At 39.8% G+C, this 25,444-nt stretch overlaps 1 protein-coding gene across 1 annotated transcript in view; it reads left to right on the forward strand.

The window, feature by feature from the left end:
* Positions 1 to 23,595, forward strand: part of KCNH8 (potassium voltage-gated channel subfamily H member 8) — a 278,745-nt gene extending 255,150 nt beyond the window's left edge. Inside the window, exons 13-16 of the mRNA XM_036333839.1 lie at positions 3,969 to 4,324; positions 5,002 to 5,108; positions 7,479 to 7,555; positions 22,866 to 23,595. Coding sequence (XP_036189732.1) covers positions 3,969 to 4,324; positions 5,002 to 5,108; positions 7,479 to 7,555; positions 22,866 to 23,570 — 1,245 coding nt within the window. The 3' untranslated portion in view covers positions 23,571 to 23,595. The remainder of the gene's footprint in view (positions 1 to 3,968; positions 4,325 to 5,001; positions 5,109 to 7,478; positions 7,556 to 22,865) is intronic.
* Positions 23,596 to 25,444: the final 1,849 nt, after the last annotated feature.

Genomic DNA, 25,444 nt, shown 5'->3' on the forward strand with positions numbered 1-25,444 from the left:
CTTCTCAACGTGAGATGTGGTGACTGACTTTCTTCAGTTTGCAAATAGAGAAGCACTAAAATGCATATCTCTACTTAAGACTTTAATTGCTATTGTTGAAAAGTAGATTGTCACCAAAACCTGACAAAAGTAGCAAAGTCCTGAGGTAGTGATCTTAGAGATACTTTCTTTTTTTTTTTCTTTTTTTATATTTTATTGATTTTTTACAGAGAGGAAGGGAGAGAGACAGAGAGCCAGAAACATCGATGAGAGAGAAACATCGACCAGCTGCCCCCTACACATCCCCCACTGGGGATGCGCCCGCAACCCAGGCACATGCCCTTGACCGGAATCGAACCCGGGACCCCTCAGTCTGCAGGCCGACGCTCTATCCACTGAGCCAAACCGGTTTCGGCGAGATACTTTCATTGTGTTTAAAATTAGTAGCCAAATGTTTTCTTGTAAACATCCAATTGAGGGCACAATGTGATTACCCAAAATGTAAAAAAATATGGTTCAGAGATATTTTGGAAGTAGTTTCATTTGGTCTCAAGACATTCCTAACTTTTAAGAATCCTCTAATTTCAAAGAAAACTTTCCCAAGAAATAGTGATTTGCCAGATCTATTATCTAACAGAAATAGACTCATAGATACAAAGAACAAACTGATGATGGTTAGCCGAGGGGAGAGGGTGGTAGGACTGAGTGAAAAAGGTAAAGAGGTTGAGAAGTACACATTGGCAGTTACAAAACAGTCATGGGGATGTGAAGTACAGCACAGGAATATAGTCAATAATACTGTAATAACTATGCATGGTGCCAGGTGGGTATTGGAAATATCAGGGGGATTGCTTCATAGAGTATATGATTGTCTAGCCCTATGCTGTACACCTGAAACTAATACAAAATCATAGACACACACACATGCACACAGAGGCACACAAATACATCCAATCACAGAATATATCACATTTTTTCTTCCTGTTTCATCATCGTTAATGTATGGCTTCATTATTTAAGATGTCCTCATTTTCTAAAATGACCACTGGTGAGCCATTCATTTCACCAATATTTTTCAGTCTAGAAACTAAAGAAATGTAAAAGAGCAGGATAGAAGCTCCCCTCTTTCTAGACGCTTTCCTAAAAGTTTCTTTATAATCTGTTCATTTACATGCTATCATCCCAGAACTTAGCCTCATTACCAAACCACGTGGCGAGGGCAACTGGAAAAGGTGATCTTTGGTCAAGGTGCATTGCTAAGAGTTCCGTTAACTAAGAGCAAAGGGGAAATTATGTAAAAAAGGGGGAACCAGTACTCTCTGTAGCACCTGTCCTGATGTAATATTGTTTCTATTTTCTTCATGATTATCATCATCACAAGGGCAAGCATTTATTAAGCACTTGCAATGCATATTGCTAAGTGTTTAACTTTCATTACCCAATATCTAATTTTTCTCTCACACCATTCCCAATTCACAAGCTTTAAACAATTCTATTACTTGACCAAGGGTATAGATAATGAGTCACAGGACTTCTAGGGCTGGCATTCAACCACTGGACTTTATCCTGCTTTCCCTTTAGTCAAGATAGGTTCAATGAAATCTAGTCATTTTTGAGTCTGAAATGACTATCCAAGCAAAATGTCATGAGCTAACTTAGAGATTCCTTTCACGAGGGAGATAAAAACCTTATAAAAGCATTTGTCAGAGAAAGATGAAGGGGAGGGTCAGAAGAGAAGGAAGAGATCTACCCTGACCAGGAATTGAGCCTACAACTTTTGTTGTATAGGACAATGCTCCAACCAACTAAGCCACACCAGCCAGGGTTCTATGGTTGAATTTTATGGCAGTGTACGCACAGGTGAATCCAGCTACACAAGGAAAGTGGGAGTTGCTAGATAGATTCTGAAGAAAGTAACTGGTATTCCTGCAAAGAGACTGCATATGACTCTGGGTATTTAAAAATCGAACAAATGTGGGTCCTGTCTGCAATGATGGTAGTTGGGAGAATTAACTCTTGATATAAGTAATGTCAGATGTCTTGTTCACAAGAGTCAGTATCTAAGTAACTTTTTCAGGGCATCAAGCCTCTGTGACAAAATGGAAGAATGAAATGTAAACAACCTTGTAGAAGAACAAGCACTATAGGTTATTAGTCAGACAATTCTAGTATAGCCACTAGAGCCTCCTTGAAACAAAGGAATAATTAAATTGCCAGTGTAAATGTAAACAGAAGTCCAATTAGAGAACGCACTCATTGTTTTTCATCTCTTTGATAAGTTTGCCCTGTTGTGTCTTTAGGTGGGTGAGCTAGTTTTTCTAGTCTATAATACTAGTATACAAATGTTCACCTGCAATTCATGTGGAGCTTTTGTTAAAAGCACAGCATTTTTTAATGCTGTGAAAAACAAAAACCAAACAAATAAAAGCAATACCATGACTATTCCAATAAATAACTGATGGCTTCACCATCTAATTAAAATAACCGTATGTAGTTGGAAAGATGAGTCTAATACCATATCTTCAAGAAATTTTGAGCCATTAAGAATAAAATACCAAAAAAAATATATGAGTAAACTAACCATTTATTTCACTTAGCACTTAAACTGAATGGGCTATTTCCTTTAAGGTTCCAATTCATTCTTTTATTATATCTATCGTTATAAGATGGTAAATCTGTATACATCAATAAACCAATTATTTATTAAAATGAAGTAATAACAATGAGAACTCATGAGATTTAAATAGTACTAGTAGGTCTTTTCAGTTTATCTCATTTTTATTAAAAATTATTGATGGGCAGGTATAAGTGATTGTATCTTCAAAAGAAACTGAGGCACAGAAAAATGAATTGAGCTTTTGGAGGAAGGAAGCCATGTCTGGGGCAGAGCAAGAAACATTTACAGTTGACTCTGCCAGGGCCACTTGTTTAGCCTTTGCTGCCCTCTCTACCCTGACCCTCCATCATCACCTCAATTGTCTTTTCCCATTCTCTCCCTTACTTCTTCTTAGCCTATAAGGTTTAATGACCCTAGTCAAGAGCCCAGTGGTCCTAGGATGAGGCTTGGCAAGACTTTCTCCTTCCTTTCCCAAGGCTCTTCATGGGAGCGGATAGAATGGTTTTCTCCATTTCCTACCAACCGACTCATCAACAAAAGGAAAGCAGGAAACAGTAGCTGAGGACACTACTGATCTTTTCATCTATGTGATCCAAATAGGAAACACTTGTATTCTCAAGGATATTTTAATTTTGCTAGTTGACCTCCACACAAAGTTCTACTGAAGACCTTGTAAATTTAAAATAACAAAGCCAAGAACTTCCAGTAAAATTAAAAACGTCTTTATGCCAGAACCGGTTTGGCTCAGTGGATAGAGCGTCGGCCTGCAGACTCAAGGGTCCCAGGTTCGATTCCGGTCAAGGGCATGTACCTTGGTTGCAGGCACATCCCCAGTCGGGGGCGTGCAGGAGGCGGCTGATCGGTGTTTCTCATCGATGTTTCTAACTTTCTATCCCTCTCCCTTCCTCTCTGTAGAAAATCAATAAAACATATTTTAAAAATAAATAAATAAAAATAAAAAATAAATAAAAACATCTTTATTCTTAAGAGCATGCCATTATATACTATTACAAGTGGCAGGTTGATTAAAACCTAGATGCAAACTTTGGGAAAATAAACCTTTCACCCAGCTCTCCAATAAAAGAATTTAAAAGACCAACAGAAGGGTTGGTGGGCTAACACCAGGAAAGCAGAAAGGGTAGGCTGGGAAAGATCATAAATGGAGAGACTTTTTTTTTCCTAGAACAATTTATCAATGGGGGAACTTTTAACACCTGAATAACTTATAGAAAAATCTTGTAAGTCTTTAGTTTTGATGAGAAGTAAGTCTCTAAGGGATTGGACTCTGTTCTGACAGAACCTCCAATATGAATGACATACCTCTCAAGAGGTCTTTGCAATTCATACTAATCTATATTATCCACTGATTTAGTCAGAGCCCAAGGGAAATGGCAGCATCAACAGGAAACTCCCATCCATTGTGGAAGATGAGGAAGAGGATGAGGAGGAAGAAGAGGAGACAGCCTCCCTCTCTCCCATCTACACGAGGGGATCCTCCTCAACACGGAACAAGAAGGTTGGAAGCAATAAAAGCTATCTAGGTTTAAGCCTGAAGCAGCTGGCCTCGGGAACAGTGCCATTTCACTCACCTATCAGAGTCTCCAGTTCAAATTCCCCCAAAACCAAACAGGAATCTGACCCACCTAATCACAGCAAAAGGAAAGAGAAGAACTTGAAATTGCAGCTTTCAACTTTGAATAGTGCTGCACCCCCAGACCTCAGTCCAAGGTAAGAATTCACATCCTCTAATTCTTTCCCAGGTGAAAATGGCTGCCTTTTATTCAGACCAGAACCTGGCTAGTAAATTATTCAGCCTTCTGGGTCTTTCTAGTGCACAAGACCCTAGCCTGGATGCTGCAGCTTTCCTGAGTTTTTTGGGTAATTTTTGCCTCTGTGTGGAGGTATGTGCAGATATGAGAATAAATAAGAATTTTGGTAGGTTTTGTTTTTTTTTTAGAATAGTTTTAATCATATTCTCAAAAGGATTCAATACAATACAATCTGAACTAAAAGTGTGAACCAAATAATTTTAAATTTTCTAGTAGCCATATTTTTAAGTTAAAAAAAAGTGAAATTAATTTTAATAATATATTTAAATCAATATGCCCCAAATATATGATCATTTCAAATGTAAATATAAAAAATTACTAATGAAATAATTTACTTTTTTTACTAAAAATCTTCAAAATCCCTTGTGTATTCTATACATATAGCATATCTCAACTTGCACTATCCACATTTCAGGTGCTCAATACTCTTATAAGTCTAATGGCTACCATATTGAATAGCATAGCTCTAGAATATCTAGAATTTAGAAATTTAACACAATATTTTTAAGACTTTTAGGAACTTTGGAATCCATGAAGATAAATTCACAATTAATCAATTTCCTTTATTTTAAACAGGATTGTTGATGGAATTGAAGACGGAAACAGCAGTGAAGAAAGCCAGACTTTTGACTTTGGCTCTGAACGAATCAAGCCAGAACCCAGAATTTCTCCTCCTCTTGGAGGTAAAGATATTTAGCCTTCTCTCAAGAGGAAATATTTCTTTTTAATTTCTAATGTTTGGCATTAGAAGTTAAACACAATATTTTCCATGTGATAGGACTGACCAATACCATGGAATAATTTGACTTTAGTCTGTGTTATCTATAAGTTATCAATATATCACTTGTAATTGCTCCTCTGTCCAGGCTAGATGTCCTGCCATTTACCAGCCAAGGTAACTGGTGTGTTAGGAGATTCAAATTTCTGCTGTTCATCCGGGGTGCCCATGTTTTCCTTTTATAAATGTACACTAATCCACAAAAACACTACCCAGAGGAAATGCTGCATTAGTTGTGCACTGTAGGAACATTGGTTATATTTAACCAATTTATTTGGTGAGAGTTTCCGTACTTGCATTTTGTCAGAGGATAAACAACTTCAGAAGTATGTAAAAATGTTGGAAATGATGGAACACTATGTGAAGTACTACCCTCTAGTGATGGTGAATTAATGTAAGGGGTAGCCCCAAACCTAGCTCAGGCTCCTCTCTCTCCCTTTCATACTTGAGTCCGTTGGCCATAAAAATGAATCTAACAACATGAAAGAGGCCAGAACTGACAAATAAATTATAAAGAAGACACCCATATAGTTAATAAAGAGAGAAGAATGAAGAAGTATTAAATAGGCATAAACTATCTACAAATACCAGCAAACTACCAGATGCAAGGCCAGCAATCCCCTGCCAGCCCTCTCCTCTCCTTCATGCCCAGCTCCGAGATCCCTTCCTACTAATTAGTAAATCCCTCCATGGACAAAGCCAAGCCTAAAAAGGACTTTTGAAGGTACAATTCTGAAAGTGTGTCTTCATTGGTAGAATGCCAGTATTCGGTCTCAATTAGCAGTTCTTTTTCCCAACATTCATCATCTTCTGGGGAAATGGGAGGGTCCTTGTAAGATTCACTGATGGAGGGAATGGGGGAGGGAGAGGAGTGCAGATGTCAGTCAACAATCCTGATTAATGTATTCTTTTGACTTACATGTGCTGATATTACTCTGCTTAAGGCAAGGGGCACAGAAATCATAGTTATAGTCAAATTGGAGGGCTTGCCATGAAAGATGGTTGTGGGGCCCATTTGGAAGTTTTCTTTGTTGGCTCACCTGGGCCTGGAGATGATGCGCAGAACCTTACCATGTCCATCCACCTATTTCTGGTCCCACTACCCTCTTAGCTTCCTCTTCTCCCTTTTCCCAACACCTATCCCTACACTCATTCATTCAAGCAACACATTTTCTTGATTCTATCTCCTGTGTATCTCTCGGTTGTAGGACTTTCTATCCTTACTGCCTCCACCCTTTTCCTCGCCACATTCATCTCTTGCCTGCATTGCTACCAAAGTCTCTTCTCTGATCTCACATTTTTCTCCATATAGAGTAAACATTTAAAAAAATATAAATTGATTCCTATTACTCCCTATTTCCCCCCCCTTAGTATGAAATTCAAACCTGTTGCATAATTACTTTTCAAATATCTCTTTTCCCTGCTAGACTCTAAGCTTCATGAAGGTCAATTACATTTTATTTATTCATTGCTATCGCCTCTAAAGGAGGCCTAGCCTGTAGTATATGATCTCTCATCATTCATTCCTTGTGAATGGGTTAGCTTCGCAAAATATCTCTGCAAAATGAGTTCTTACTACTCTGCCACTTCTGATTGTTTTGAATGAAATTTTCTCCCACTAACAAGTTTTCTACCCATAATTGACCAGAATTAGAATATTAGAATGATCATATCCTAATATACATATATCCTTTCTACTGCAGCCAGCAATGATTCATCTGTACTTTTGTCCCTGACAGAAATAAATGCATTTGGAAGATTAAGGTAGAGAAAGTAGAGATGAGAGAACCAGGAAATTGGAGAAATTATCTTTTAGAGCGACACGGGAGGAGACGGAAAACCTGCAGTGGAGATTAGCACCTGAAATAGAGGTGGGAGGAAAATACTCACACGGGCACAGAAATCAATATTTAGGGGGGAAATAGAGAGGAAGAACAGAACATCCCTTTTCTATGGTTTGGGCACTGGCTATAATATATATTTAGAGAACTGTCAAAGAAGAGAAAATGTGACCTCTTGCAACACAGTGGTGTTTATGTTCAGATAAAGGAGAGGACTGCCATGTTCACCTTCAGTCACTATAGTCACAGTCACCACCCTGATGTGTGCCTGGTTCCAAAGAGTGTATCAATTCCAGGGAGACAGAAACTACATCAGGAATCTCTAAAGGAAGTAGCTCAGGCTTCCTTCCCTAATACTATTGACCCAATTCTCAAATATGATATTTATTCCTAAAGGACTCATTCTGTGTGTGTGTATGTGTGTCACTTTTCAGACCCAGAGATTGGAGCTGCTGTTCTCTTCATCAAGGCAGAGGAGACCAAACAGCAGATAAAGAAACTCAACAGTGAGGTATGGAGCTTTCTCTTCCTTTAGTCATGCTGGAGTGGTTAAGAGGAGAGAAAAATCCGGGTCACGAACAGAAACGTTATAATATTGTCATTACAAGTATGGGTTCTGCTGTCAGGCCACCATGGATGAACTCCCACTAAGGCTCATATGAGTTATGTGACCTTTGATAAATCACTTACCCACTCTCAAGCTCAGATTCCCCATGAGTAGAAGGGGACGGTAATTATGCTTACCTTGTAGTGCACTGTGAGATGCAGATGATCTAGGTAAATCATCCTACATAATAAAAGCCTAATATGCAAATTGACCAAATGGTGGAACTACTGGTCACTATGATACACACTGACCACCAAGGGGCAGACACTCAATGCAGGAGCTGCCCCCAGCCCACAGGTCCCAGGCCAGCCAAGGTGGGTGCCCCCCACACACAATCGCCCCACCAGTCACCCCGCAGAGGGAGACAACCAGCAGTGGCGGGGGGGCGGGGCCGGCGAGCAGGCGGCGCCAGACCCACCAAAGTGGGTGCCAGTGGGGGGCCCCCAATCGCCCCACCAGTAGCCCCACAAATCAGCTCTGATCGCTGGCCAGGCCTAGGGATCCCACCCATGCACGATTTGCATGCACTGGGCCTCTAGTTTAGCATAAAGCAAGCACACAATAAGTAATAATTATTATAATTAGCATATTAAATATATTGATATTTGGTTTAATTGGTGCTTTTTCACTTTTTTCATGTACTTAGATTTTTAATGGGTTAAAGCAAGATCATTAGTCCACAGATGAATCAGAAGTGATGAGTCAGAGCAATCAAATGTCCTGAAACTCTGCTCCTTTCTCTGACACATATTTGCTGTGCAGCTCTGAACAATTTACCTCTGTAAATCTTATCATCTATCCATGTAAAATAAGGTAACTTTTTTAAACAATCCTATTGAGGTATATTTGACATAACATAAAATTTGCCCATTTCAAGTGTACAATTCAATTCAATAATTTTTAGTATCTTTACTGAGTGGTTCCACGTACACCATAAATTAGTTTTAGAATATTTTTACCTCCTCAACAAAATCTCTCATACTCATTTATAATTAATCCTGTTCCTACATCTGCTCTAGAAAACCATTTATCTACTTTCTGGACTGTCTGTATAAATAGAAAAGGTAATTTCTGAACTACTATCTTAATTTATGCCACCCATTCCCCAATATAATAAAATTTGAGAAGGGGAAAAAACAGATTTTGAGATAATGATTTGGATGCAAATAGTTTATTTGGGACGTAATTCAGGAAGCAAGATGAAGGAGTAGAGAAGCAAGACAGAAAAGAAATGAAAGCAAAAATATAAGGGTGTGTTATGAGATAATTAACTCTGTGGGCAACTGGGGCTCAATCCTGCTGAGAACCACTGAAAGATTGTAGCACAACTCAAAAGTGTAGCACTATGAGGCAAGGAAAAGTGGAGTTGAGGATGGTTCCTGGGGGATTATCTCTCCAGGCCTAACAGCAGAGAACACCGGAAAGACTCCTCGGACAGGAATATATGGTGACCCTCAGGGCAGGCACAGAGAATATAACAGAATCCCTTTCAAGGACTAAAGTTTTTGATTATCTGATGAAATTTTAGAAGAAAATGTAACCAGTTTATGATATTGATAAGATGTGAGAGAAATTAAATTCACGTCATTATTATCATTTTCCAATTATCTGTAAAAATGGAAGACTGAATAGATTGTCATAAAGTTCAAAGGTTTTTCTTAAATCTGTATTTCTTCAGCTTAGTAAAAGTTTATGTTTTACTGCCGTCTCCCCTTCTGAACCTGTATTCTCTGTAAGAAGTTAGATGGCCCCAGGGCAGATTAACAAAACAGGCACAGAAAAACTAACTAGAATGAAAGTTCTTCAATCACAACGGCTTGGCCAAACACTGAATCACCCAAATAACCTCTGGCTAAAAATACACCCCCAAAAGAACCCAAAACTAAACTAACTGAACTCCCTGTTGGAGAAACTGGTCATTAACCTTCTATTCAACAATTTCTTTTCAGATATTGTCCTTGACTAAAACCACCCATTAATACCATTTGAATTCTTTGCCCTCACATTTGAGAAGATCATTTGATGGTTTTAAGAACTGATTGACCAAAATCTTAGCTCAAGTATTGGACTTAGTGATTATTCTGGAGGGGAAGGATGGGGTGTTTATATCTTCACTTGTTGGAATGTAGGTAATTTTCCCAATTACAGCTGTAAATCTAATGCTACATGATTTTCCTTTGATAATGTGAGCCAGTGGTACCTGTGTTAAAACAGAAAACTACTTGAAAAACAAAATATTTCCCCAATGTGATTCTGTATTCATGATTGCTTTTCCAATGAGATGGAATAAATCTTTTTAACTTGTCATATATTGAAATAAAAAGAGCAAGATAAAATACCAATGATCTAATTTTCCTTCCCTAGAGGATTAGTTTTTCTTTATAGGAAAATATCTGATTTCATCATGACTGAAACTTAAGTTAAAAAAATCTTATCCTTTACACATAATTTAATTTATACACAGTCTTGACCCTTTGCGTAGTGCATTAAAACCCACTAAGACAGGCAGAATGAAAATACAAATTGTCTTCTCTTTGTAAAATTATTCTCCTTATTAAACCTTCCTACTTGTTTTTTCTTCCTATCTCTTACAAAGTAATGTTTACATGGCAAAAAAGTCCAAGCCTAATTTTTCCATTTCACCTATTGTCTACTACACACATGTGTGATCATTTAGTTGCTCTGTTCTTTATTCTTTTAGGAGTAAGCAAGAGGAGAAATGATAATAAATGTGGGATGTACTGCATGACAATAACCGCAACCAAAAGGTCAATCCCCAATATCCGTGCGGCATGCTGAGCGTTGTGTACAGCTGAGAGCATTGCAGAAACCCCACTTTGACATTTACTAAAGAGCTAAGATGTAACACAATTGTTCTACTGACATGTAGATTTCAAAATCGGCTGGTTAAACATTTAACAAAAATCAGAAAAGGAATACTATTGGTAGTAACCTACTTTCCCAGAACAGTTAAGGCAGTTTAAAAGATGTAGGGCAGCTGCTAATATTAGAACACTTTTGAAAACATTACCATTATTTTACAGCAGAGGGAAAAAAAATAGTGCAATTCTTAGAGAACTGTTTAAGAATAACAACAAAACATCACTGTAGGGGCCACGGGCTGTGTAGGTCAAATGCTCCATTTCCGAAAGGGTTTGTAGGGAAGGATTAGAGTGCTTTCTCACTTCTGAAACCTGGCTGGTCCAGAAAGACACTGTGGCAAAGCCTGCCAAGGGAACCTGCATGCTCAGCCACAGCAGGCACAAGGCATAAAACACACCAGTAGAGGAAGAGAATAAGCTTTGGGGACAGACAGATACTTAGGTCCCTGTGACTTCAGCAAAGTGTTCACCTTTCCCAAGATTCCTCCTCTATGAAATGATAATAATAAAATCTGTAATGGAGGATTGTTATGGGAACTTAATTCCAAATTCAGAAAGTTATTTCAGTCTTACCCTTTACAACTCCATATATTTTAAGTTAACTTATTTTTAGCCTGCATTGACTACATGCATTTTCTTTTCTTTCTTTTTTTTATGTTTTTATTGATTTCAGAGAGGAAGGGAAGGGAGAGAGACAGAGAGAAACATCAATACTGAGAGAGAATCGTTGATCGGCTGCCTCCTGCATGCCCCCTATGGGGGCCTGAGCTTGCAATGCGGGAATGTGCCCTGGCTGGGAATTGAACGGTGGCTTCCTGATTCATAGTTCGACATTCAATTGCTGAGCCACACTGGCCCAAGCTAAATGCATTTTCTTATGGATCACTTTAATGACAAAACAGCTATTAACATTCTGTTTACCATTAGCATAGTATGGAACAACATGGGAAGGGCTGGGCACCTTTCAGATATTATCTAAATCCTTATCTTCCTTTTTTGGTGTATGCTACTCTGAATCACTCCTTGGTTTTTCCCCAGTTTATATATCAGGAATTTATTCAGGTTCCTTCTTGATATTCTCACAAAATTCTTGATTTTTGCTTTTACAACTGCTTAAACTAGGAATTGGCTCAAATAATAATGGAGGCTGAGGAGTTGCAAGATCTGCATTTGGCAAGCTGGAGACTAGGGAGAGACAGTGGTCTAGTTCCAGTTCAAATCCAAAAGTCTGAGAACCAGGAGAGCCAGGAGTAGAATTCCAGTCCAAAAGTCAATAGGCGCCAAACCAAAGAAAAGCTGGTGCTTCAGTCTGAATCAGAAAGCAGGAGACCATGTCCCAGCTTATCAGGCAGGATGAATTCCGTCAGCCTTTTCGTTCTATTCAGGCCTTCCATTGATTGGATGAGCCCGCCCGCACTACAGAGGGAACTGCTTTATTCAGTGTACTGATACAAATGTTAACCTCACCCAGAAACAGCCTCACCAGCACACCCAGAATAAGGTCCAGTCACCCCATGACCCAGTCAGGTTGACAAACTGGCAAATACAATTAACCATCACATCCATCAAATGCCTTCAGTTTGTCAGTCCAGTGGCTTTCTTTCCAAGTTAACTGGCCTGTTATGATGTTCAAACTGCTTTGGTAGAAATAATCCTTTCCAGATTTGACTTAATTTTTTTAAAAAATAGATTCCTCTATGGATGGCGAGGTACTTTTTGTGGGACAAAATAAAACATTTTTTTCAAACTTCAGAATTCAGGAAGTTATTTCAGTCTTACCCTTTACAACTCCGTATACTGTAAGTTATACGTTTGTGTGATGAGAGCCAGAATTTGGAAGAGCCCTATTCTATTTTGACACCCATTACTTTGCTGAAAGTCTCATTAAGTGATCTGAAGTCCTTTGTTTCATAGGACACATGAGCACATTGTTAACTTAAGAGTTATGAAAAATCTATTCTTACCAACTTGGCCTCTGGTGTTTTAGAGGCCAAACTCTTGTTGTTATTGAGACCATTAGAAAAGCATCTGTTTTTCAGAGATGACTGTGTTTGCACTACACTTCATAATTTGATCATGCCCTTTAAAAATAGCTATGCCACTGTTATTACTGTTATTACTTTTATTACTGTTATTACTGTTATTACTTTTTCTAAGGCTTTAAATGATCATTTTATATAGTCACTAAGACTACAAGCCAAATTTCAAATTTTGTATTGTACCATCGACATCTTTTAACTTTTCTTTCCTCATTGTCAACCTCCTCAAAAAACTCTAGTGAATGTTTATGAAATATTAAAGAGTCCCACCTTTCAGATAGGCATTGTCATAGGATAAATCATACTGACGTAACAAACTCCGAATCTCATTGTTTAGCATTTATTTCTTGTTCAAGCAAAATGCCTAGCACTGGTCAGCACAAGGGGCACCACCACCTGAAATGTCACTGATTGGCTATGTTCCATTTGAAAGGGGAAGCATAGGCAGTCATTTGGCTCGAAAGATATACACATAACCAGAACTAATTTCATGGGTACAATGAATTTCAAGAGTCAAGAAAGTATAATCTTCTGTGACCCCAGAAGAAATGAAAAACTGGAAACTGGCAAACACTAGTAACAGATACAGCAGCGTTCAAAAATTAACAGGGAAACTGTCTCCTCTTTTCATTTTGCTCAAGTTGTATGCCAAAATATCCCCAATTAAATGTATCATACAATATCCAAGCAAACAGATACAGATAATGAAAAGCCCTCTGCTCAAAAACAGAGAGTGAGAATCTGTTGTCAAGATTATACTTAAGAAAGTAGTAAATAAGTTTTATATTTGTATCACTAGATCAGATCAATGAAGCTGCCTTGCATCAAAGAAATTAAATAGTAATAACAGGTTTTCTTTAAGAGTTGCTTTACTACTTTTCTAAATAGCTATGAAATACCAGGGTTCTATCAATTCACAAAAGGAAATCTGCATAAGTAACAGCTTATGGTAAAGTTCATTCATTGGTTCTCTGATTAGTGTTATCACTTTACATTTTCTTGACAAATAATTTAACTGAAACAGACTAATAGAATTGCCAGACCATCTCAAGATCTAAATATACAGTCTCTTTTCTTCTTCATCATGATCATACATAGATCTTGACCATCAATTCTCAAAAGCAAAATATAAACAAAGGCTATATGTTCACTTTTTTGACACAGAAAAACAAAATCAATTTAACTGCTAGAAAACCATTCTGCTTTTTTCATTTTAATACATATATATTATTAATGTTAAATGCTATATTTTGTGGACACAGGTTTCTAAACTGGAATATATCAAACTAATTTATGACTTGTAGGATGCTTTTTGGCGATTTTCCAGTTCTCAAGCCTCTATGCATAGGCAGATTTGTAGCTTTCATGAGGGTTTCACTGATATAAATAAATAAATAAATAAATAAATAAATAAATAATAAATAAATAAATAAATCTCTCAAAAGAAAAGGGAGAGAAAAAAAAACGACCGGCCCAATAACCATAAATATCTCTATGTCTGTATTATGGTCTTGAAATACAATTTCCCACTAAAATATACCAGAGTTTCTTGGATAAGTGATAGCCACTTATGAGGTCTGAAGAATACATGATGAGTCTGGAACACCTTGGTATACTGGAGAGCAATAAAGCTATCAATGATGATGTCAAAAGTACTCAGGAGCCAATATGGAGAGTCTTCCATTGGTCAAACTTGGGATAATTTGAGATTCAGTAGGATAATAAATACAATGGATTAAAATACATAAAATAGATCACAAATGCTCCAAGATGGCAACTGAGGAAGCTCCTGGATTTCCCTCCTCTGATGGACACACTGAGTATGCACCTATACACAGAGCAATTCTCTCTGAAATACAGAAACTAGCCGAGTGATGTCTACACATGAGGCAAATGAAAAAATAACCACATGGAAACAGGAAAGGCTGAGACAAACTCTTGCCATAAACCCCCCACCTGGCACATTTCCATACTATCAGTAGGGAACCCCTAATGCCCGGCTTCTCCCTAAGACAGAAGGATATGGACCACATATAGAGTGCCTCCAATTTTTAAGGCTCCTAACTGAGGAGTGGGCCCCAAAAATACCTAGCTTTGAAAGCCAAAGGGGCTTACAGGTTCACAGAACTACAGCAAAAAATAAGTGGTTTTGAAATGGGTACAGTTAGCACCCCTGTGGCTGTATACCCAGGCTCAGCACAGAAGGAGCAAGCAAACACGCCTATCTCCCAGTTTCTTCTTAATAGGGTTTGACCGCATACTTTCCCACCCGCTGGCAGCTTACATGTAGGTACTTGCTGAGATCGTACCTTTGTGGACAAAGATGGGTCTTGGCACACCCTCAAATACTGAGAGCCACCAAGAACAAAGACAGCAGCTTTGACCATCACAAACACCATAAAGCCTCAAGACTCTACAGAAAAAAAGAAAAACCTCAGAATTAATTCTGTAAAGCTGCAGGATACAAAATCAATACAGAAAATCAGTTGTATTTCTAAATGCTAACAATGAAAGAGAAATTAAGAAAACAATTCCATTTACAATAGCATAAAAAAGAATAAAATGCTTAGGAATGAATAGAACCAAGGAGGCGCAAGACTTGTACACTGAAACTACACAATATTGTTGAAAGAAATTAGAGAAAATCAAAACAGATGGGAAAATTCAACGATAGACTTGCCAAAGGACTTGAAAAAAGCTGGTCACACTAAACTTTAAACTCTTACTGAAAGGTCAGTACAGGAAGACTTAACCAAAGGGACTGGATCCATAAGAATAGGAACTAATCATGTGACCCCGCCCAGTGCAGACCAGCAGCATTGGCACCTACGGGGAACTTGTTAGAAACGCAAAATCCCAGGCTCCACCCCACACCTACTGAATCTGAATATACACGTGTGTCAAGATCCCCAGGGGATCCCTATATACATTAAATCTTTACAAGCGCTGTCCTACACAGTCAGTATTCAGGAGGAGGCGGACTTCGTTTGGTGCTCACTGGTAGCAGTGAGGATCCCTTAGCCAGACAGCAAGTTGGATACTGGTCAAACTTTATCACAGGAAGCAGGAAAATAGATGAGAAAAGCAATCAAAGAGTTGATAAATAATGAATAACCATAGTACAGCTAAAGTAATAAAGTTGTGTGTCCAAAGGCCTGGCCTTGCAGAAATTCAGTGAAACCAGTGGAGTAATCACTTTCAAGACTCTAATTGGTCATTTTGTACTGGTAACGCTAGACTTGTAATTCTTCTCTTGTTGTAATTTCAGAGGCATCAGATGCACCTGCAAAAGTAAAACCCTGGGTCTACTATTCCTGTGTGACCTTAGATAAACCACTTCACCTCCCAACATTCTAGTCTCTCCCGCTGTAGACAAGCTTTACAACTTTCGTTAGTAATGGGATTGACATCCCTCATCTGGATAAAATTTATGCAAGCGCCGACTATAATTATTATTTTAGCTGACAGATAAAAAAGACTGTCACTTGTGTTTGAATGCTTTGTGAAGCAAAAGACACAAGGATGAAATTATGCCGATCATCTTTTTTGTTTTGCCTGCTTATGGAGTTTGATTGAACTTGTCTGAATCCTATGATAAATATGCAACATAACAAAGGATTGAATGAAACACCATTTAATTACCTTGTGAAAATGTATATGTGTTCATGGCAGGGGGAGAGGGTTGGTGTAATTAGCACCCCTGAATTTAGGAAAATTGTGTCTAGCAGAAAAATGTGTACATGTTTGGCAAAAACTGAGTGACGGGTCAAGAACTCTTCAAGCTAAGAAGATTATATTAACAGATGCTTTCCCCATCTGCTCGCTGAATGCACAAAAATGGAAATCACATTTTCTTCCCTATCAACACAAGTTCCAGTGATACTCAGAGTTCATGATTCATACCACACCAATAGGCAAGACTGAGAAGTGTAAAACATGAATAATATAATATGAAAGGAAGCTATTTTCTATGTGAAATGAAAGGTATTGTCAGAGACACATTCTGGTCTTCTTTATGAAACTCACACTCCTATTTCTAAAAGGCGCAATCTAAACAGAACAGCGAATTGGTGTTTGCGCCTAATGCACACAATCTCCCTCCTGAAAGCTGGCAGTGCAGTGTTATTGGGACAATAGGTCACCAGCGCCGCAGATGGGTTCTTTACACCATGTACTAACCTAATGTTTTCCAATCTCTCCCCGTTTGAAGGGGTGGGGCTTCCATAAGACACCGAGCTCATATGAAATTACCTGCTAGAGTTACAGTGACCCTTACTTCTGTATCTTGTAGTGCGCCTTGCAGTGCTATTTAGGGGAGACTGGCAAAAGTTACCTTCAAATGAAAATAACAGAAACTCATACTAAGAAATTAACCAAGCAAGTTACTATTCATTAAATCATTCATGTATCAACAAAGATATATAGATGGCAGGATTTGTGCAGAGCCTTGGGCTATTTATAAAGAACAATGAAGACCAGTCATACCTGCCCCCAGCCCAGACCTACATTGGTCCTATTCAATTCTAATCAACACCAAACTGCACATTGTTGTATTTTGGCTCACACATCCTTTATCTAGAATTCTCAGTTCATCTGACTGCAATTACTCAAACCTTGGATTATAAATACAAGATCTTAATCACATTTTTTCAAAGGTTCTGGTAATTGCTATTCCTATAGGGTGTCCCAAAAAAATGTATACACACATTTTGAATAATTATAAAGTCAGTGTTTATTAATATACATATCATTTAGCATTTCCTACCAGGACAAAGCTTTCAACTAAGCTTAACTACTGTGTTACCTTATCAAATTAAGACACCTGGAATTCTGACATAATACCAGTTATGTGGGGACTACACTTTATCATCCATTATATTATTTCATTCTCAACAAAGCCCTTGTGGAAATATGACTCAGAGGAGGGTAAGAAGTAAATCACATCAAAGGAGCAAATTAAACACAAGAGGAGAAAACCAGATACTCTGGAACCGTATCAACAATGACTATTTCTAAGCCAACAGAAGTTCTGAGGAACCTGCTGGCAGTTTAGTGATTCCCTTCTTAGAGGTAGGGAACAATCAGTGTGTGAGTTATTATAGACAGTTGATAAGTCTGTGGTCACATGGGTGCTTCATGACAGGAGGTGGCGGTCGATAAGAGCAAGTGCGCTGCCTGAAAACCTGCTATGCCCCTAACGATTTGTACGGTTAAGTGCATGATGCTGGGAGAACAGAGAAGAATCCTTAGGTACTCCAAAGTGTTGGATAGAAAACTGAACCTCTTGGAAGCACAGATGGTGTTTTCGTCACTCTTTCTAACAGTTGGGACATTGGAAGGGATAGAGAAATCTTGGATGTGAACACTTGGCTATGCAGATGGTGATGGTGAATTGGTTTGGCCAACAGTTCCAGACTGATGGATTCTTATCCACAGAAGAATGAGGAGGAGGAGGAGGAGAAAGAGGAAGAGGAAAAAACAGATTTAAAAAATGCAACTTAATATACAAGTATGAGAACAGTGTGTTATGTTCTGGTTTCTTTATCTATTATCTTTATAAATAATTAGAAGGCCATATCTAAATAGCCATTCAGGACAGCAACCAAGGATGTAAAAGGTTTGCCAAATTTGAACTGATAAAACAATTCTGACAACTTAATTGAATTTGTTGCTTGACACTCATATTGTAATCATGAGATAATAAGAGTCAATTAATAAAGGGAAAATTCCAGGGAATTTAAACTACCCATGAAAATCAAGTTTATGCTGGGACAAAGTGTCAAAACAGTAAGATAAATGAAGTCTAGTAGAAGTCTTGGTCAAAGGAGATCTATCTCCACAATTATGAAAGAAACACAATAAAAGAGATTCTTAACAGTGGGAATGCCACCTGCTCTTAAAATCAAGAGGATATTCAAGGATTTGGTTTAGGAAATTTATATTTAAAAACTTAATAGTCATAATTCATACTCTTAATATATTTACTTGGAAGAAAGGGTCAATGACAGATCTCCCAATATAATTTTGTAGTAGTCAGCTTTCCCCTAGGATATTTATGGTAAAATCATGAGATAAACTAAGAACAAAATCAAAGGCCATATGAGGACCAGGTCTTCAAAGTGGCAGAAATAGCATTAATTTATACATTTGAGAGTTACTGTGTGCATGGCTAGGCACTGCTCAGTGTCCAGGAGATCCTGAGATAAGTAACAATTTACCCTCAAAAAACTCATAGCCTCAGTAGGGACACACAGTCCTATATGATGCTCAAACTGCTCTGTATCAATGAGCTGCCAGGAAAAAGCTCTGCAGAGAAGATGAGGGATTAAAAGTTTGGAGAGAGAGAAAACTTCTATTTTTCTAATATGAGTGACAAAACATTTATAGATTTAAGGAGCTGTTAAGTGGGAAAATTTTGGTTCATTTTATCTGAACGATGTTTTGTATGTGTGTGTGTGTGTTTTTAATATATTTTTATTGGTTTTAGAGAGAAAGGAAGAGGGCGAAATAGAAACATCAATGATGAGAGAATCAGCAGCAGCCTCCTGCACACCCCACACTAGGGTTTGAGCCCACGACCGGGCACGTGCCCTGACCGGGATTCGAACCTTGACTTCCTGGTTCATAGGTCGACATTCAACCGCTGAGCTATACCAGCTGGGTTGTTTTTATTGAACAAACTCTGCAGAACTATGGCTTTAAGTTGTATTACGAAGGCATTTCTCCTTGAGTGGATGGAGCCTTGTTCACAAAGTAGCCCCAACAACCTTTTTTAGCAAATGTGTATCTTCTGACTGTGCTGTAAAAAAGCAGTGAGCCTCCCCAGCACACGTACAAAGTAGAGATGCTGCCTTCTTGGTTTTCTATATTTGATTACGACCAAGGTCTTTCCTGTTTCGGAATCAATGTTGTTAGCAAGCCTAGCAGGAAGCAGTAAACAAAAGTACAGTGAAACTTTACAGCAATTTCGGTGGCAGTAGGTGTCACCTTGAGTGTCACTGGAGTCTCCACCTCCAGGAGATGCCATCTCTCCTGGGACAGCTGGCTTTGTCCCGGGAAGGGAGAGAACCCTTAGCTAACAGGGATTAATTTCCTCATGTAACTTAAATAAGGGCAGGGGTGGGTCCCCAGTGACACAGCAACAGGAATCTTCCCTAACATAAATGGTCGTTACCCTCTAGAGCTAAAGAAAGCTCCGTTTCTTGGCTTCTTTTAGTTCGAGCTAATATAGCAATTTTGTTTTCTGAAAATGTTAATGCTTATTTACATTCCGGGAGCCAGTTAAGACTCTGGATTTCCATTCAAAGTTCATGGCCTCAAAGTTGTGGCAAAGACACAGTAAGAGTTAAATGTCAAGAACATGGCCATGGAAAGGTACATCAACCATAGGAAAATATCTGGGCATTTTGGGCGCTTGAAATACAGGTCATCAAAAATATATCTGGCTCAGTCGGTGTGGCTCAATGGTTGAGCATCGACCTATGAACCAAGGAATCACCAGTTCGATTCCCAATCAGGGCACATGCCCAGGCTGCAGGCTTAATCCCCAGTAGGGGATGTGCAGGAGGCAGCTAATAGCTAATGTTTCTCTCTCATCGATGTTTCTCTCTATCCCTTGCTCTTCCTCTCTCTCTCTCACAAGATCAATAAAAGCATATTATTTTTAAAAAAGGAAAAAGTTTTGTTAACCTATTGTTTGGTTTAAGATTTTTCTTTATTGCAAAATCCCTTTTGTTGTTGTTGCATTCATATAATTTGCTGTGAAGAGGTTTTACTGTTCAGACGCCTAGGGTTTTTGGAGATGACACCATTTACTTATTTGATGTTGAATTACCATTTCAGACAGCTTTTACACATGGGGCTACTTTCTGTATCATCTGTGCTCTTCACAAATTCTGACCACATTGTCTTTTTCCACATATAATGTACTATAAAAGAAAGAGCACCAAACTTACATGGCTTGAATTCTAAACCAAAGACTCTCACTCAGGCAATAAAGGACCTTTAAAAATAACATTTAACCTCTGGGTCTTAGTGTCCCCATCTCACAAGTGGGATAATAATAATGTATCCCTACCTACTATTTGTAGAACCGATAGGGAAAATGTACCTGAAAGCACGCTGTATTATGAATTTACTCAAACATTTATTAAACAACATAATCATTATGTATCTAAAATGCAAATTGTTCTTCAAAGACTGTGTCTTTATTCAATCTACATAAAAGGCTGATCAAAAGCATTTTTATTGGGGTCTGAGCATATATAGCCCCAGGGAATGTGATATAGGAATTAAACTTGGCCTACAGGAAAGGATGGTTAATAGGTCCCTTCCAACATCTCACTGAGTGTCAGTCTTCCTCTGAAATGTTGATAGAAGAGCTAATCAATTCAGGATAGAACCCAAGGGTGCAAGTCTACAGAGCTGAGATCCAGATACTGATTTAAGCCTGGTCTATACACTTTAGAATTGAGGCTTGGCCGGGTATGAAATTGACCACCTGCAGAGGAAATTTCAAAACACATAGAATCATTCTCAGTTCACTGTCTCACTTCTTAACTGTGAGGCTCAGAGGTATCTCTTCGTTGCCAGAAGTTTTAGATCTGCTGAAAAGCCTGGACAAGTGTTCGATTGGGTCCCTCGAGTTCCATGCCAGCAGCGAGGCAGAAATAGTTTTGGCCTGGCAATTTCAAGGCAGGTGTTGCCAGTGGGTTGCCTGAACCATGGAAGAACCTCCTTCTGGCCTTTTTTTAAATGCCTGCTTTGAGAGGCCCTACCTCCTGATGGGCCTGCCAGGGAGAATTAGTTTCAGAATTCATTCAGAGGAAGTGGACTGAATTAAGTTACTGGATAAACTAGGAACGTCTACTTAAAAAGTCTGCCCAAAACAATCTTGGTTTTGGCATCATTGAAATTGAACTGCTCATTGTGTTTATTTCGTTTTCCGATGGTATTTATCCTATGGGTTCAGTTGCTTATATTGGAGCTTTGTGGTTCACGATAGTAAAATCAAGTTAGAGAGAAAGTACTTTATAAAAGGTGTTAATGTTATGAATCTAACCACAGACTAGAAAATATGTATCCATGCCTGCTTTCTGAAATACAGGTCCTCCGCATTGTGGAATATAAACTCTCCAGAAAAGCTGAATTTAAGTCCAATTCAAACTTCTGGTGGTCTTCATGCTTAAAAAATGTCATGTGGTTGTTAGAAAAAGAAATCCTCCAGTGAATTTTATTATTGCTTTTAAGTGTAAAATGAATAATGAAGACTCTTCAGTGGTTCTTAAGTGTTTAAAGGTCCTATGTCCTTTCAAAATCTTCATAAAAGCTGGATGTCTAACCTGGAAAAGTGAATTTAAGCCCATACCACACAATTTGGGTTGTCATTTCACGAGGTCCCGAGCTCACTGATGGATCCCAGCACACACAAGTTCCCCGCAGTGGTTATCTGTACTCACCTACCTTGAAGGTCTTTTTCTTTCTCTCTCATTTTCCAGCTTTCCCTTTTCCCACAGACTCCCCCCCTCGCACATCTGGTGTGGGTTCTTGCTCACCGCCCACATCATCACTGAAGGCCAGTTTGTCACTGGATCTATCGTAAGCGTAGATCCTGACCAGAAAGGACCAAAGTGAGCGCTCTCATTCACTGTCTGTCTGCTCTGGAAGGTGGTGTGCTGAGTGCCTTACATGCAATGCCCCCTCACTCAACATCTTGTGAGGTAATGTGTGTGAACCACTGTGCACCCAGTAACTCGGAGAAGGTAAAAGATACTCTCAGTATTTAAGAGATACAGGTGCGGTTGGTATGGCTCAGTGGTGGAGCGTCGACCCATGAGCCAGGAGGTCACGGTTCAATTCCTGGTCAGGGCACATGCCCAGGTTGCAGGCTCGACTCCCAGTAGGGGGCATGCAAGAGGCAGCCGATTGATCATTCTCTCTAATCATTGATGTTTCTATCTTTCTCCCTCTCCCTTCCTCTCCTTGAAATCAATAAAAACATTTTTTTTTTAAATAAGAGATACAGGAGATGATGGGCCCACACTTCAAATTTTTTTCAAGAACCCCAGAAACATGGGTGAAGAATGCCAGACTATGTCTCTCTAAGTTCCCTCAGAATGAGGATGACTTTAGGTCAGGGTCCCAGTTTCCCCTTCACCCTTTGGACTTGACTGGCATGGAGGCCGAGCAGCCTTTCAGACCTTCTTATTAGAGATCTCACTTCACTGCCTCGCTGCTCTGAAATCACTACCATGCACTTCTGACTATGGCCTTTGCTCTGCTTTATCCAAACAGGTGACAACCCTAGCTCAGGAGGTCTCCCAGTTAGGTAAAGACATGAGGAGTGTGATGCAACTTCTAGAAAACGTCCTGCCACCCCGGCAGCCGGCACGGTTTTGTTCTCTGCACACCACCTCCGCGCAGCCCTCCAGGGACAGCTTCCAGAGCAGGATGGCCTGGGGTGCACACCAACCTTGCCTACACTTGCAAGCAGGCGGAGCCGCCTATACCCAAGCACAACTTTGTCACGGCAATGTCACCTCCGACATTTGGAGTGTGGATCCCCCCTCTGTGGAGACCAGCCCCCAGCGAACTGGAGCTCCGGAGCCAAACCCTGCAGGCAGTGAATGCGCTCATTCTCCAAACCTTGATTTTTCACCCGCCCACTACCCGGTGGTGCAGGAGGGTCACTTGCAGTTTTTAAGGTGCGTCTCTCCGCATTCGGATACGACGCTGACGCCCCTGCAGTCCATTTCAGCGACTCTCTCGTCCTCTGTCTGCTCCTCCTCGGAAACATCCTTGCACCTGGTTCTCCCCAGCAGGTCAGAGGCGGGCAGCTTCGGCCAGCGAGCCCTGAGCTCCTTCAGTCTGGAAAACCTGCCCGGGTCTTGGGACCGGGAAGGACTGGCATCCACCTCTACTGAGCCCTTGGAGAACTTTCCATTGCAAGTTGTCACAAGCACAGCCGACGTGAAAGATAACAAAGCCATCAATGTATGATGTTAGTGCACGGGAGGCGGCTGCCAATTTCAAACCCCCCCCCCCCAGTGCATGACCCGCTTTGGCTGCCTTTTGTGCCTCTGGCAGACGTGTGGACCGAGCAGAGCGGGGAGTCCTGCGGGAGGGAGCCAGCCGAGGGGCCAGGGCCAGCACCTCCATGCCGCAGCAGGCACTTTCTAGATCCTAGACCTAGACACGCGAGAGGATCGTTTTTCCTGTACAGGTATTAACCCACTGGTCTGTCTGAGGGACTTGGATAAGAATGCAATGACCCTGAGGGTCTGAGCAGCTAGAAGTCCCAGACAAACGTGTGGATGGGTTTTGTCCCAGGTGGCTTTTGTGAAGGGCAGCAAAGGTTTCTCCCGAGTGTCTGTCTGTCATCCTTGAACAATATCCGTAGCACTGTTGGCCTGGAGCGCGCGCGGCTCCTGCTGACCTATTTTTTTCTTTTTGTGGAGGCAAAGGGACAAACATCACTGCATGTCATCTCCTAAGACAATCAGTCAAGTAGAGCTGGTGGCCAGTGGTTAGCTATTGCACGTTATTTGCCATGTAAATGATGATGTCTTTATTTATCAAAAAACAAAGAGAGCCTATTTTTATATCCTTGGTATGAAATATGTATTTAAACTATTTAAAATATTTATAAAGAAATGAATGTTTTCATTTTAGTAAAAAAAAAAAAAAAAAAGCTTGCCATTTTAACAAGAAATGCACTACTGCTATGTATAGTAGATCAAAAATTATTTATTATTAAGAGGATGTAGTTTCAAAAGGCACCCCCCCCCTTTTTATCTGCATGCAGTTTGCCACAAATGTATCCTCATGCTTCTGGATGATGAGAGAAAAGCGAGGTCAGACCTTCTCATTAGAGAGCTCACTTCCCTGCCCCACCGCTCTGAAATCACTACCATGCACTTGATGAAATGAAGTGCAAACACGGACTCAGTGTCAAGTACACAAGCTCCAGCACCTGGTAGGGGCTCCACCTACTCTGCTGACTTGAGGCTGCTCTCGGTGCCAGCATAAATGCCCCTTCTCTAGGCATCACACACGTTGTGCAGGAACCCAAAAGTAGTCTGTGGGATATGAAATCACAACTACAGTGAACTGTTTTGGCCTCAAAATGAGGGAGAAAATCTTGGGTGTCTCCCTGTGCTGTTCCTTCAGGAGAGGTTTGTAGACCAGTGAAAATTCCAAAATTGAGCCAAGACTTCTGATTTATGATTTGTGAGAGAAATACCAACTTGCATGGGATCAGCACTGTAGTTTTTGTAAAGCTCTCAACAATGCTCTAAGTGAAGTGGAGCAGGTGTTTTCCTTCTCGTGTGACAGAGAGAGAGAAAAGAGTGCCAGAGATCACGCAGCAAGGAGGCTGGAGAAGGTCTGGAACGTATAATGCTTCCCCCGCGCCCCCCACCCCCACACACATCTCAACCAGCACGCAAATTCAGATGCTGGCTTGTTAAGGATTTAAACGCCTTTTTTAAATTTTATTTTATGTTTAAGAACATTTAGGACCTAATCATCCCAGACGTTCTTAGAAAACCTATTGAATTCACATTCCGGAGTCCCCCTATTCTTATTTCCCACCACAGAGAATCAACAACCTGAGAATTGTATCATTAAAAACATCTGAACAAGCAAGCCTTCTGATGTTTGAATCTTATAACCTAAAATAGGCTAGACTAACAGAAAGAAAAGAAATCTCCAAGAAAATGTGGAAACAGAACATGTTTATGAGGCAGGTCTCTCAAAAATCAACGCCCTCTACTCTCCCACTTCCATATTTAATCTCTCCCTACTTAAGTGAATGGGGAAACTGAGGCAAGGGAACCGTCTACGTAATCATTTGTATTCCCTATTTTGCTCCC

The sequence above is a fragment of the Myotis myotis genome, unplaced genomic scaffold (genome assembly GCF_014108235.1).
Source record: "Myotis myotis isolate mMyoMyo1 unplaced genomic scaffold, mMyoMyo1.p scaffold_m19_p_13, whole genome shotgun sequence".
NCBI classification, from domain to species: domain Eukaryota; kingdom Metazoa; phylum Chordata; class Mammalia; order Chiroptera; family Vespertilionidae; genus Myotis; species Myotis myotis.